General features: G+C 35.8%; 1 protein-coding gene across 1 annotated transcript; it reads right to left on the bottom strand.

The window, feature by feature from the left end:
• Positions 1-2,312: 2,312 nt before the first annotated feature.
• LOC109205602 lies at positions 2,313-15,726 on the bottom strand (the record flags this gene model as incomplete). The annotated part of the gene is given in 20 exon segments (XM_019368317.1): positions 2,313-2,840; positions 3,271-3,414; positions 3,749-3,832; positions 4,893-5,015; positions 5,171-5,266; positions 5,344-5,426; positions 6,271-6,419; positions 6,502-6,536; positions 6,964-7,053; positions 7,175-7,303; positions 9,108-9,275; positions 9,391-9,516; positions 12,159-12,481; positions 13,510-13,606; positions 13,715-14,155; positions 14,242-14,500; positions 14,641-14,727; positions 14,809-14,894; positions 14,962-15,239; positions 15,310-15,726. Coding segments are annotated over 20 exon segments (3,548 nt in total), but the record flags the coding sequence as incomplete, so codon positions are not given.
• Between the last annotated feature and the right edge of the window lie 757 nt (positions 15,727-16,483).

Below are 16,483 nucleotides of genomic sequence, written 5' to 3' on the forward strand. Positions count from 1 at the left end.
TTATATGGTAAAAGTTGAATTTCATATAAGATTCCCCATAAGTGTTTCATCCTAAATAACTAATTTTGCTTCCTAATATTTAGCATCACCACTCTAGTGTTAGGCATCTTTTTTGTCCATTTGATATAGAAAAGAGTTGTTACAAATAATATTATAGAAAGAATAAAGTGAACATAATTTGCTCATAATAGTTTAGAAGTAATATTCCTCTATAGAATATAAAAAGACCAATTTCAAAACGTGTGCATGTGATATGCATTGAAAGAAACCAACGAACCTTTAAACAAAAGAGCAGAACCTGGATAGTATTGCCAGAGAAATTGCCTATATTTGTAATCTTAGAGCTCCACATGGAGTTAGGAACATAGTACAACAACTTATGTTTAAATTATAAACTGAGTAATAAATATAGCTTGGATCCAACAGATAAAAGGTTACTTAGTCCTAACCCAGAATTATATTAAATTGCTACAAAACGGAAATATTAACTTTAAAAGGCGAAAAGCCGATCAATTTATCGGTGATATTTTTGTCTCTCAACATTTAGCTTCCTAACATTTGTGCTTTTATAATTGTTAGTAATCTGTATTTGTAAAATAATTCTGGAGAAAATAAAATAACATAAACAAAAATGTAAACGAAATATAAAATAAAAAAAATAATTCGATCTCACTGAATTCACAGTGTTTCCTTAAGGAATTTAATCCCCTCCTAGTACCCAAGGTTATGGATTATTTCCTCCCGGGATAGAACGAATTACACACTGGTGTAGTGGTACTTCAAACCCTAGTGTTTCAGCGAACACAAAGTTCGGTAGCAAATCACACTTACTGTAGCTTTCTTTGAAGTTAAAATATGCAGAAGAAAGGAGAAGAACTCAGAAAAATTCATATGGAAATTCTGAGGAGAATGGACTTGTATTTATAGCCAATGTTGGGCTGAAATCTGAAGAGGTGCAACTCTTCAGAATGGTTGTTTATGCAAAACGGCCACAACATAAATGCCATAACATAAATGGCTATTTACTCAACAATAAAGAGGGAAAATTAAATAGGGTAGCTTAATTTTCAGCTACACAACTGAAAACGGAAACTGATTGGATTTAATATTAATATTCTGTTATTAAAATAAATATTTAATAACATTTCTGTTAATATTTTACTATTAACAAATAAATTTGGTCCAACAAATTAATCGATCAACCATTTGACCGAAGCCGAGCCGAGCGACGATGGCGCGAGGCTTGCCTTCTTCTCAACTCTTTAAGAGCTAGAAGAAGAGTAATTGCTTATATACCTATAAAAACCTCTTCCTCTTCCAATATTGGACAATGTTCCTTCATCAAGGGGGGAAACTTAAAATTTCACTTGAAATTTTCATTTTCCTCCATTTCCCATTCACCCTCTTTTAAGCCATATTAAATTCTTAAAACCCAACAATAATAATATATAGATAGATATAGATGTAAATAGATAAATATAGAAGAATAATACAGAACAATACCCATACAAACTGGAGAACCAAATATCAAGCATAGCCCAAGAATTATACGCAATATCTTATATGGGCGGTGTATGTGCAGTCTAGATTGGAAAAGAATTTCGGTCTTGGATAATTTAAAATTACATCCTTACATTATACAAATATTTAAGGCCATAACACTCGATCAACGTTTTAGTAATATTTTAATCGTTCTTTATTCCTTGGTAGACATGAGGAATATTTTATAAACAAATATTATCTTTTTCCATATCTAACTCCACACCACATAAGACTAGAAGATTTAAGCATTAAGAAATAAGGGAATAAAAAGAAAGAAAAACCAAATTATGTTGGGAAAATTATCTTTGTTTTACAAATAAAAAGAAAAGAAATAAAAAAGAGAAGCTTTGACATGCTTCTAACCAACTACAAAATGTAAATACATGATAATGTACATGAACGCCATGAAGTTATTATATAAATTACCTATCCGTTTGAAAATATTCGGTTAAGAGGTCCATGCAGCTATACATTAATGAGAATATCTAGTGCAGAAAGGCACGGTAAAACCTTCTTTATAATGATTGTAAGTGGTAATTCCAAGTATTCGTATTCAAGTGGAATTGATACGGTTTTAAACTTCAACAGTAAGTAGTAAGTAGGATATCTGATTGGTATAAGCATTCAACGCAAAGTTGTATTATGGTGAGGTTTTCATATTACAATTTTAGTTTAGACTGGAAAAGAATTTCAGCCTTGGATAATTTACAATTATATCCTTAAATTATACAAACGTTAAATTATACAAATCCAACATAAAATATTCGAAGTTTTATAATAATATAGATAGATAGATTATATATGATTAAGGTATGTATTGACAATATTTCTTAAATTCCATAGCCAATCAAATAGCATCCTATAATTGAAAGGGGAGGGGGTGATCTTTATCCTTTGATAAGGAAGCCTCTGAATAAAGTGCACTTGCCATTTATAGTTAATGAGAAAGCTGAAGAAAACGATAATTATTCGTCGTTTCTCTCCAGAAAACTTAACAGGAAGCCACTAACAATCCTTCTGGCTATAGGATTAGGAATATAGCGACATAATCGTCCATCCACATATGCTAGCATCCCTGAGAAAACAAACTTTCCGATTCCCCATTTCCAGACAAAGTTCAGCTTTTGGTAACCACCCCCAGATGTGGGCACAATGGCTTTCTGATCATCAGCTTCAACTTTCTGCATCCAATTAACTTTCCCAACTACTTTACCAGCTTGCTTCCGTAACACCCCAATTGCAAAACTCACAAAAAGGTGTTCAATCAAGGTCAGCACTGTTGGTACTAGTTTCCATTCCTAAAGCAATAAACATGAATAGCAGTGTCAAACGAACAGAATAAAAGAACAAATCAACCTTCTCCGGAAATATGTAAATAGATACCTTCAAGACGAGAAAACATAGTAGAGATCGCGAAATTCCTCAATTTACCAAATAGATAGTGCTTTATGCAAAAGAGTGCCGGTAAATTGGAATAACTCAGTAATGAAGCATGGGATGACAATGTAAAGAAAAATATGTAGATGAAGCAGAATCTATCATAGGTGTCATAGATAGATCCCTGTGAGATGTGCAGGTGATATTTTTGCATTTTGTTATCTGTAATTATTGATTCCAGCATTTCCTTTGTGCTGATGTTTTAATATGCATACCCATTTCAAAAAAAAAAAAAAAAATGTCATACTACATAATAAACATTCAAGATGCAACTGAGATACTAGTACTCACACGTTCCCCTCTAATGTGACGCAAGGAGCGAGAAGCTATTGAAGGATCTCCTTTCAACAACGCTTTGCTCACAAGAAATCCCTTCACGCGTTCCACAATCTCCTCTATAAGAGAACTGCTTGGTGGTAGGTTCTTGAGGATAACCTTCAGAATATAAAGAACATAAAAGTCATTTGCGATTCATGTTACACTTTGAGATTGGCATCACTACATGTGCACTTAATTTGCTACGACGAAAAAATTAGAGCTAAGCAAGCTGTCAATGACCTCATGTATTCCTAATTTTACTAAAGTTCTGACAGAAAAGTTTACAGTGTCATGATGAAGGTGACTACAGTGCTAGAACTTTTCAGCGGTGACATATTTATAACTAATTAAGAAAAAAGAAGAAAGAACAGAGCTACATTTTTTCAATTTTGACATATTTTAAGAAAAGGGCAAACAACATACACACACACTGAGAATTTAGTTCGATTACCTGGTTGTCAATGACTCTGACTGTCAGGTATTCTTGCTTATACAATGTATCTAACATGGCTTGCAGATACCCTTCAATGTAAAGCTGCATTACAACCGAAAGAGTCACTTATATGATGATTTAATCTGTCTGCTAGAACAACTAGAACGGTAGAACCTATCACAAACACACACTATATATGAAATGACACTAACTTCAGTGCATTGAAATATTCAGCACTAGGAGTTTTTTATAACCCCCCAAAACAACAGGAAAGATGGCACCATCTAAACTGTCATACTGGAAACAAGAGCAAAACATTGGATAATGTAACAAAACTAGCGATAGATATTCATTCAGTTAGCTTGCCAACAGATTATCAGTCAGAATTTAAATGTTTCCTCAACAGCTATTTTTTAAATTTCCAAGCTCTTCAGAGGCCATCTAGCCAGATTATTTCATCCAAAAAGAAGACTTAGGACTCCTGTAGGCCATACTACAATTTTTAGGCCCATAGAAATAACGAGTCCTATACTCCGCATAATTTGATGAAATGACTAGAAATTCCATAATTTGCTAGGAAATTTAACTAAACAGTTGCACCTGAAGTTCAAGTCATGTAGTAGTATATAACAACAACAACAACAACTACCCAGTATAGTCCCACAAGGTGGGGTCTGGGGAGGGTAATACGTACACAGGCCTTACCCCTACCCGAAAGGGCAGAGAGGCTGTTTCCAATCGACCATCGGCTCAGGAAAAGGTCATGGAGTAGTATATAGCTGACAATTTTTACTCCAACAACAATTTGGTTCACCAATATACATGTGTTATGCAGTTTAGAGTGTTGTTATTCAATGTCGTGCAGACTTTTTCCAAAATAAAATTCAACCATTCCCCTTTTACAAGATAGATGAGTCCTGAAGATCCAGGGGAAGTGGCCATCTAGACATGAGTGTCCAAAACCATGCAAGTTATGTCAATCAACACGACCACCTCCACTGAGCCTTGACCAAACATGTCTGAATGTTTCTCTGACGGCACATAAAATGGAGCATTGATTTATCCCACTCAAACAACATAAGTTTGCAACCATCAGCAGCTGTTATCTCTACAGGAAAAAATTGAGATGAAATAAGAACTCATCACCACAAATGTATCATACCTCATCAACCCCAGGACTTCGATCAAGCCTAATTTTTCGATTAGGGCCACCTTCCATGAAAGCACTCCCCAATACCGTAGGTTCCATTGCCAATTTAAGTATTCCTTGATGAAAACCATACACCTGGAAAGAACGCATGAAATTAAATTTGGATGACAGAGCCAAACTACAACCTGAGATAGTGCCAAACTCATAACTAAATCAAGGTTTAATTGAAAGTTTCAAGCTTGGATTCGTAGTTACAATATTTGGCATGCTATTAGATCAGATGTTCTTACCATTCCGTTTAATCCGCTAGCTTCTGCTCCTTTCAGAACCGAGTCTGATATTTCAGTGACAGCAGCAAAAAGGATATTTGATCCTGCTGATTTTAACTGCATAGGAAACAGCTTATGCGGCACCATTGACAATTGCAAAGCAACCATGACAAAAAATTAACTATAGAACTTACAGTTTTCCCTAGATCACCGAAGTATCTTTTTGTTCCAGAAAACCCTTTACCATCAATACACTTACTAATGAGTTTGAAAGTACCTATCATCCAAAACGCAAGCAAAGACTTCAATAAGGCAACATACACAAATAAAAGGAAAACGTCATACTTGCCAGTAAATTCTAACAGAAGAGACCTGCAGCAAAGATTGTCAAGCTAATTCTTCATATAAAGCAAAATTGGACCGGAAAAGCAGCCGATATCATCACTTTCATGAAAATTGGGTATAAAGTACTGTGTAAAAGTCCTAACATCCTATTTAATCTATCCGCACCTAAAATTCAAATTTGCAAATAGTTTTATGGTTTGGAAACTCTGCTTGACTTATATTTGTTCTAGTAATCAGGTTGGATTAAGTTACAAATAATCTCATTAAGCATTTCAAATTGAAAGAACTTTCTCTGTCATAGGCACTTAAGAAAATGGGCAGAGTTAGTAGTCCCTGACTTTGCCTTGATAGACAAGCTACTTTCATTTGCCTGCCTAATTTGCAACTCAGAAGGTACTTTTGCTAAACAAACTTCAATTTTTGATAAGATCTATATTGTACAGAAACCACACCCAACACGAGAAGATCTTTTGCTAAGAAGCAAATCTTGCTAAGGCATGTTCCCCAAAATAAGAAGATTGTAATATTCAAATAGTCTAATTAAAGCGCAAAATATTCTTAATTTCCACATGAAGTATTTGCTTCCTGGTACTTCAATGCACAGGCAAATTTGAAAGAACTGCCACAAAAGACCCCATAAGAGCACCAATGCATCAAAAGAGATTAGCTACACACCATGCTTGTCCATTAAACATAGGTTGTGTAACTCAGCAATACTCATCTAAAGTAATGCACCAAGCAGTAAGCAACGGATTTAGGAGTTTCCAAGGGCATACCAACGGTGAGTCCAGGAAGATTAAGAAGCCCACTAGAAGGATCAAAGAAAACATCAAGAGATGATGAAGCTAAGTCGTCAAAAATAGAAGCAAAAGCTGGTGGCAGCAAGGGACTTCCCTTTGCAATGTAGATTGCTCTCATTGCGTACCTAGAGATAATGTCAATTTTCAGCTGCTATTCAACAATAATTTTTGAGAGCATAGGCCATACTAGTAATAACACAGGCTTACCAAGAATAATGTTGGGCACATTTAATTGACAACTCCTGGAAAGTGACAAATGCATGAGTTACAAGGATGCCATTGAGCTCTACTATCATATTTTTTATGGGAGGTATCTAAAAATGCAGATATAGGAGAAAGAATGTTACACCACAGGTAAATCAAGAACAGACGTTCACTTAAATAGTAAGTGAACAACTGTACAGTAATTGAATATTCCATCCACAATTTACAGTATACTCTTTCTATCCTGGCAGAATTCGACATCCTCCTAGTAGTAATATGATTACAACTTTCAAGAAGTTTCATGAATTCAACTTTATTTAACCAATCAAATTTTAAACTTTCACGCGATGTGTTCTATCTGAAATTAACTAGTAATGTACTGTACAAGCCAAATGAACATATTAAACTCAATCCCGACTGAATGGTGTCACGTAAATGAGACAGAGTTAGTACTATGTAACACACCTTTATAACACTGTGAAGTAAAGATCTTAGCGTCTCCTGCGTGGAGCTATAGCTGGCATAAGATTCCCCAGGAAGAAAGCTTGCCACAACCTTCAGCAACATTGATAGGAAAGAAAAAGTGAGTTAATTCTGTGACTTACATTTCCTCCTCAGTGTAAAAAGAACTTCCCTGGGGGAGGAGGGCATAGTGAAACCAAAGTGCTGTAGATACCTTAACAGGATGGATCTCAAAATGATCAATGTAATACTTTTGACTTGGAGTATTTGTATCGCTGAGGGACGTTCTCCAGAAAGGAACAATTCTCATTAATGTCTCCTCATCGAGGTTGAAATCAAGGGGCTGCAAAGAAAATTCAGAGGTATAAAGATGGAACAAACAGGATATGTAAGTATAACAAAAATATGACGACGAGCGAGTCACGCGTCAATTTCCTATTGATCTTGGAACGTGTCCCTGCCAAAACAAAAGCATAACTAAGTGACAAACCAGTTTCCTGACTAATAGTAGAAAATTATGGGGAAGGCCTTTGAAGAATGGAACATCCTGCCAAAGTTATCTGTTAGCATGATAAATGATTTAACAGATAATGTTAAAAAGGTAATACACATAAAAAGTACTACAAAACAACTTTACTTCAGATGTTCCTAGTTTTGTTACAGTTTTCTAACACACTCCTCATCTATTACAAAGGATAATTCAGGGATTGGCATCTTTACCTATATGCAGTTGATTAATCCGCCAAACGTATTGAAAAATTCATAGCATGCACTATTATTCTTCGGTATGAGGAACTCAATACCCTTCCACCCAAATAACCCCATTGTAGCATTCACATGAGCATTTTAATAAGGACTTATGAGCGTGATAATAGACTTGCTCTAATACCATACGTAAGAATATTAGCACCCAACTCAAAAACTCTAAAGCGGTGAGTAGATTATAAGGCCTTTCTAAATCCTTTTGGGAACCCTCATACAACCCATCTGAGAACTATATAAATCAACACAATTGACCAATTTTCCCATTAGTTCTTGCCCTTTAAACAAAAAAAGAGAGAAGATAAATTATGACCTTTCGTACAAAATGTGTCATTTTCACTTAGGGACATAGTGGAAAAAGGCCAATGGTCTAATGAAAAAAGCCATCTATTTACAACTGCCACTTGTGAATGATCCAACAGGAGATGGAGGGCAAATGAGCAGGACCAGCATGCCCGGGCTTACAATGCTTTTGGATTGATTTCGTCCTTCATTTAAAAATTCAGGAAAAAATAAGGCCATCTTTTGGTTGGTGTTTATCTGCAATGCATTTGCTATCTTTGGTCTCGTGGTACCTTTTCCTTTTAAGGCTCTTAGAACCCAGCTTGTAATCCTTTTCTTTTCTTTTTGTTTATGAGAATGGTGTCTGGGCCAGCTTGCTCGCACCTCAACTAATTTTATTGAGTACCTGCTACCTCTCACCAACACAAGTATCGGGTAGCTCTGTAATTCTCGACTGCCATTTATAATAAAAATCTACATTTACATATAAAAACACAGCCAAACTAAATGGAGCTCCTCTCTATAGTTTAAAATTGGCATCATAGAGACCCATTTCATCTCAATGGGAACTTCCTCCACAACCTTCCTTCCTCCTCCTACCCCCACCCCCCCCCCTTTCTCTTTCAACCCATCTTATCTCATCCGCCTAAAAAAGGAAGAAGTTCGTCAACACTTGGAATAATTTTGGAAAGCAAGATAAAGATGACATAAGGAAACAATCAAACCTCATCCTGAAAAGGAAAATTGAAACCGAACTTCTTTCTTCATTTTTTTAGTTCAATATTCAAGTTTAATGAAGGGAATTTGACCAATTAAATCAGAATTAGAACACCAAATTTGAAACTTTAGGACAAGAGACCCTAGATATTTTTCAAACTAGATGAGATCTATTTGGTTCTGTTAAACAAGAGAGGAGATCTGAGTAACTAAATAACTCATTGATGGAAAGCTGATGGTGCAATATAGGCAAGAACATAACTAACTCCTATCCAAAATGCAATTTGCAGTTACACATAAATCAAATAAACAGTCAGAACTTGTACAAGACTATGATATAGTTACAAAGAAGAGTCATGCGGTATTTATGTGACGTACAGAATTACCTGAAGAACAATTGATAAGTGTTTGACTTGTTTGACACTAGAACTTGATGAAGCTAGAACAAGTCCAATGCGGAGGACTCGATCATTTGCGTCACAATTTTCTATTTGGTGCCTCCGAAGCATTGATGCAAAAGGAGCTCCTACCCACTTAGGCTCCACACTCAGTGACTGCATCGTGATTACATAGACATTAGCATCTTGAGGTTAAGAATACCATCAACCATGTCATTAGGAAGGAGATCCACCACAGAAACGAATACAAAGCACCAGAAAAGAAGATTACCTGTACCCTGAGATGGTTGAACTTGTGCCTTTCAGCAAACATGGCGTCAAAGTCTATCCTATTTAGTCTTGCCATAATGATTGGATTGTAGATCAATGCATTGCCCTTATCCTTGTCACCTAAATCCTTCAGTAGGTCGAAATACGTATATGAACTTCAGGTAAATGAGCTATCTTTTTAAGCAATTGAGCACAATTAATCAGATCACAAGTAAAATGACACATGGAAGCCAAGCTGAGTTTGTTAGTAGAGCTCAAATTATACACAAGCTATATGGTGAATTCTGATGCCAAATTCCTCTCTTTATTCCTCCTTACTCGATCTTAAAACTGGAATCATAGTCCACATTCTCATGCACAAAGGAACATCAGGGAATACCTATAATCAGCAGGACATAACCTAAAGTTTGCGCCATCAGAAGACATAAGTTCCATAGAAAGGGGCAAGCACTATCCTCATGATCCATTAACAGTCTTCTTGCTTTACTTATCGAAAAGAAGAAAACCTTCTTGCCTTAAAATGCAACTTTTAAATTTTCCGAGAGGTTCTATTTTCTGACTTTGTAGACATTGACACAGACTTTTATTTTTTGAGAAGGAACACATTTGTATATTAATAAGTAGAGTACACAAAAACTGTGTAGTCACCCATATTTACCGTGTGAAATACTGGAAGAAACTCCAAATCCATTGTCTTGTCAAAAGGATTCTAAGACATCAACAATAGACTCATGGTCTTCTAAATACTTTCCATTACACCAAAAATAGAAAAGGACTAGACACCTCATTTTCATCTTCTGGATGTTATTGGATTTATCGTCAAAGATATTGTATCTAGATTTTAATACTGAATAATTAAGACTTGGTTTTCTCAACATCTAAATGTGTGTAATTTATCTTTAATTAAAACTAACAAATATAGAATTCAAATAAATAACTAATAAATATTATATCCACAAAATATTAGAGATAATATTAATTTTACATGGTGTTGCATAAATTGTTTCTTTAATGAACCACATTCTAAAAGCCAGCAGTTGGCGGAGGAAGCAGATAATGGTGGTTGTGTGTTGATGGCCAGAGGTGATGGATGTGCGATGGTGACTGATGGTGATGGCTAGCGATGGAATTGGTTGGATGGTGCTGGTCAACAATGATGGTTGTGTGGTGGAGGCTAGTGGTAGTGGTGGTTGGTAGTGATGACTGGTGGTGAAGACGGTCTGAGATGGTGGTTGTGAGGTGGAGGCTGATGGTAGAGGTGATTTGTAGTGGTGGTAGGTTTTATAGGTGGTTGGCTGTGGTGGTTGCATGGGGGTAGCGGACGGTGATGGTAATAATAGAGTAGTAGTAAAAGATTACATTCACAAAATCTTTAACCGAACATCTTGATGATTTTAAGACTCTGTACTAGATCTGAATAATTGAGAGTTATTAAGAACTAATATTAAGTGGTTGTGAAAGAAAAAACAAGAGATCTGTATGATCCAGATTCAAAACTCCATAAAGTGGAAACAAATGGGGCCAAGTTCCTCTAGCGTATAGCACTGAAGCAGTCATCTCCAGAAGTAACTTCTATCGTCCTAACTTATAAAGGTTTGTTGCTTAAATCTCTCGGTCCTTCACTCTTGGATCTTAGGTCATTGACTCAGGAGCTTCTGGTTGTATATCTAATAAATCTCTTTCCTCCACTATTAGTTACTTTCCAAACCATGGGAACAAGAGCAGGTCAAGCGACTTTCATCTTTGACTTTAGTTTAGTGTTACATTTTTTTTTTTTTTGGATCAAGTAAGGTAAGCTTTCATTAAATCTATCATCCAGAGGATGTAATTGATTACAAGAAAGTCAATTCTCCTGAGAAGCAAAAACCTCCTATCTGCTCAAGGAGCTTACAAAATCTAATAGATCTAATGAGCTATTTATATAAAAATGGTTACTCCAAGCAAAAAGATTTAATAAACATCTAGCTTTTAGTGCAGTTTAGTGTTACATATTCTAGGTTGTTCCTTCAATCAATATCAATAGCTGTATATCCCAAACATTTAATTGCTCAATCTTGGATGTACCATATATGAGCCACACGGAATTTACTACCTCGACCTTCCAAGATAACCCACAGCTTATCCTATTACTGACTCTCCTAGATTACTCCATAAATGGTTGACACAGACCAATTTTCTATTTTTCACACCTTTGTACTGAAGATAAAATTAGTCTGTGATTCCCCTTCATATTTCCCTAAATTCTAAACCTGTCATAATACAAAACATGAATATTTCCACAGACATCATAGACTTTCTTGCAAACTATAAGCTGAAGTCCATTCTTATTAGCCAAAGAAAAATTAAGATGACGACCCAAGTGTTCCAGTCATGATACACTATTACATTTCATCACAGAACAGAGTGAATAAGACTGATCTCTAGAAACAGAAGATGAATAACCACTAGACTGTGGTATTACTATATAAAATTCCATTTTCTCAAACTGCAAAATCCCTTAACAAGAAAGTCAGGCTGGATGGCTATGCAGATGAATTATTCTCAAGGAAAATTTCTAGTAGAAAGGAACATACTATTTCACTGTACAACTAATTAGAGATTAGCTAACTAGGTAAGAGATACATTTAAAAAGGCTTGTTTATTTCCAGGGGAAAAAACAATTCACTCAAGCACGTTGAAACTGTTAATTTGAAAGGATCAACAACAGCCAGATAAAAGATGGTTAAGGACACAGAGATAGCAAAAATTTACATAGAAACACAAACTTACTTGCTTTGCACGTTCCAGTAATTGAATTGCAAAAGAGGAGATTCTTAGCTGCATCTTTGTGCAGGAACGGAATGAAGTGTCCCCTCTGCGTCTATCAGAAAACTCACAAATTCTCAGAACCCTAGTCAAGCCCTCTGCATATACTTCGTAACCCAACTTAATGATCTCCATGCCAGTTAACTGCCCATATCTATTTTTCTTTGAATCTTCTGTCTTCTTTTCCAGAGGTAAGTGAAAACCTAGACCTCTCTGTTGCTTAATCCTGTAAAATGGTTTCCATTCACGTACTTTATCCAAGTTTATTTCACGTAGTAGATGTACAGCTGCAAGATAAAAATTACCAAAATGAGATAATAAAGTCATACTTTTTTAATAAATAGATAATAAAGTCATACTAATTTGAAAAAAAATTACATATACAAGTGAACAAGACAAGTACTTCACATAGCAAAAGGTAGAAACAGTACCTCAAATAAAAAACAGAGAGGACAGCTGATCCTTCATTTTCCTAGTCATAATTTTAAATGCAAGCATATGGCCCATATAGAAGATACCAACTAATGAGAATTAAGCCTTAGCTGTTGTTGCTACAGTTGCATCAAGAGTCATTTTGATCTAGTTAGAGACTTGAACATCAGTGTAGGGTTAAGTGTGAGCACTAAAGAACCTCTAGTTATAGAAAACCCCTAATCTGTCTTCAAGACATTATTAAGCATAGCAATTAAATGAGCCAGAATTGAGTGGAATGCACATGGAGGATTTATACATAGGTCGCCCTAACTAATATGCAACTGAGACGTACTCCCTCTGTCCCAATTTATGCGACTCTCTTTCCTTTTTAGTTTGCCCCAAAAGAATGACACTTTCTATATTTAGAAACAATTTAACTTTAAACTTCTCATTTTACCCTTAATAAGATGACTTATAGCCACATACACGTCTATGGCATGTTTTAGATCACAAGTTTCAAAAGTTTATCTTTCTTTCTTAAATTATGTGCCCAATTAAAACACCCTCAAATGAACTGTGATGGAGGGAGTAGTTAATTGGTATTGATAAATTATCATACCCTTTCACAGAATTATATATCTTTTAGTAATTCAACTTTTAACCTATATTCTGTGAAGACACTGCTTTATAACTAGACTAATCAAATAATTCAAAAGCAAATAAAAAGAATTTCCATCCAACAGCTAAAACTTTTCGATGAGATGGTTCATGCTATTCAACATCAACATATAAAAATACAACAGGCTAATCTTAATAAAATAACGAGGGTGCATCATCAATATATGCAGTTAAACTTCTATAGTATCTGTTCTAGTGAAGATTTTAAGAGGTCAACAGCTACCGTCAATCTGGACAACAAGCTTATGAGCATGTGTCAGGTCATCCCAGACATAGCCAACACTACTTCCAGATGCCAAAACCTCCGGCTCTGTTAAACCCTGAGGGTTCTCCACGACAAAGGTACATGATATGAGTTAATTGCATGATTACAATATGTTGAAACTTGCAAGTCAAAACATCGAAAACAATGAAAAGAGATACAAAACCTCCTTCTGATAATATGTAATAGAAGTATTTTCCAAGCGGTTTTCAATCCGGTAAGGCAGGTCCATATTTGCTGGCCAACAGAATCGTAAAACAATTGTAGGACCATCTTCAACCACATGAACAGTGGCAAATTCACACATGGCTGAATTATGCTGAGTTGCAGGATCTGATTGTTGAGCAGAATACTCGGTCGACTTCTTGAATTTAAGAAAAAAGCGTCCAAGTGAAGCAATACAAACTGGCCCAGACCAGGAGAAACTGGCCTTATTGGGTTGAAATTGGACAAAAAAAGACGAATCATTTTGGGATTTTGCATGCTTTTTGAGAAAATTCTCAAAGAGGGTGCGTCTTTTAATTGTTGTCATCCCATTTCCACTCCTCAAAGTTAATGCTGCTCTCTGCTTACTGTTGAGTGTAACAGTTGTGTCAGTCCCATCCTCCTAAGACAAAAATGATTTCATCCTCAACTCTTATCAGTTTAACAGCAAATGAAAGCTAACATCTAAAATCAAAAACAAAGACAGACCTCCAAAAAACATTGACGAACAGTGATGACTTCATCTGACTCATTTAGTATGACATATCTGGGATACATTGATACAACCTGCAGGGGCACTACTTTGCTAACAGATGGTTTCAAAGAGACTCCCAACTTTGTAACAGTTTTGGAACCAAATTCTCCTTCCACTTCAAGGTTCACCTCTGTAAGGCCTGATAAAGCGTCCAAGTCCAAGGGTGCTTTAGAGGCTCTTTCAGCCAAGAGTGTAATGTGCACCTTGTGGCATCTAGCAAGGATAAGCAAGAATTATGCAGGATGAAAAGCATAATGCCTACAGTTTCATAACCGCTGACAGATGGAACAAGGAGAGACGACACAATGGATTCAACTAAACTAGAACTAGCGAATTAAGTAGAAAAAATTTACTTGCTGAACCATGATTTTGTTGATCCGGGAGGAAGATAAGATCCTAATTCTGGAGGCACCGCAGAACCAATATTTTCCACCTCATGCCTGGATATAATAGTACCACTCAGCAAAGGACAAAACTGAGCCAAATGAACAAATTACAACTCATCTTGGACGAGAGATTACCTAGAAACAAACTTGTGATTTGCAGGAAAATAGAACAAAGAAAATTCAGTATTATTCTCCAAGGTGTAAGAAGTAAAGACAGCAGCCTGCACCAAACACAGACAAATTTAACACCTTGCTGTAAGGTAATAAGCAGCTAAGCAGGATAAGTACCTCCAATATCCCTCTCTGTCCACGATATAATCTTAGCAATGCAAAATACTTGCCATTGCCAAAATCTAATTCGATATCCAAAAACTGAACTTTAGTTTTGCGCTTCTGCAGCCATTTCGCACTGTCACTACTATTTATTGGTTTGCAGCTTGTACCAAAGGAAGTTAAGGTAACAATAAAATAAATAGCAGCAGGATTTGCATATAAGTTGACAAACGACCCAGAGGGAATAGTTGCCTCATTGCATATGCAGTCAACACCATTAGTAGATGGCAGACCTGTACTAAAGCAAAAGTCAGTAATACAATATATCAACTAACACTTGAACCAGATTTAATTTTCTATTACCTGTATCACTGAGTCTAACATGAATCTCCATATCTAAGAAGTTGGAGAAGTGAACAGTTGGGAGCAGAAAGATTTCTTTCTGCTCTTGCAAGGCAACTGGCGAACTTTTATCTACACGCACATACCCAAAGTTATCTGGATGTATGATAGGTACATCTTTCCCAGTGCTTTCAATCAGAAAATGAATCTTTGCTACACGTCCATCCTTTGACTTAATATCACAATGTGCTGTACTTAAGGAATATTTCATTGATTGAAAGAAAAATGCCTTCCGCACTTGGTAAGTAAGTTTATCAAATATCCCAGATAGTCGAACAGGCTTTCCACCTCTAAGATCATCCGACCAGCAAGCTGATGGATTCTCAAAATTTGTCAAGTCATCTGTAACTTCAGGTCTAAAAGAAAATAGGAAATTACCTGCAAATTAAGTTCCAATATCATGGATTTCCTTGTTTAGGAGCTTAATCAGAGATCAAGAGGCATCAATAGCTTGCTTGAATATGCAGGGTAGCACCGCAGGAATTAGTAATGTAGGGATTGTTTATGCGGTGGCCAGTAACAAAGGAATTGTTATGAGATGATTAATAATATAAGAAGTGTTTTGCGGTGATTAATAATGAAAGGATTAGTGTTATACAAGAACTACTTACTTTAAGGGCATTTTTGTCTTTAAATAGTCTAATCTCTGCATTTCTAATACACGTATTCTTATTTCACATTCTACTCCGCATAAAATAATGAATGGATTCCTGCATAACTTATGCGAGTATTATTTACAAGATGCAAAATTACAACCAAACGATGTATACGTTATGCTAAATTTAATGAGATCAGTTCTCCTCAATCCTCATTCTATCAACCAAATAAGGTATTTGGTTCTGCTGAATTTAATGAGGAGATTAATTCTCCAATTCAAGAAACCAAACGAGCTCTTAGTCTACATATTAAACCATCACATATGCCATGGTTGCTGGAAGCAAATGAACCATTAAATTTTGACAAAGCTTTAGGTAATTAGCTGATAATAACAAATTATAATAGGAGTCATTCGCTATAATCGGTGCTATTAAAAGCCAACCCTCTGTCGCTTTAAGCAATGAAGTGATGCAAAGCGAGGGGTTATTGCATCATTGTTTGAAGCGCACACTTCTCCGAAGCACATGGCTTAAGTCAT

Source organism: Nicotiana attenuata, unplaced genomic scaffold, assembly GCF_001879085.1.
Source record: "Nicotiana attenuata strain UT unplaced genomic scaffold, NIATTr2, whole genome shotgun sequence".
In the NCBI taxonomy this organism is placed as follows: domain Eukaryota; kingdom Viridiplantae; phylum Streptophyta; class Magnoliopsida; order Solanales; family Solanaceae; genus Nicotiana; species Nicotiana attenuata.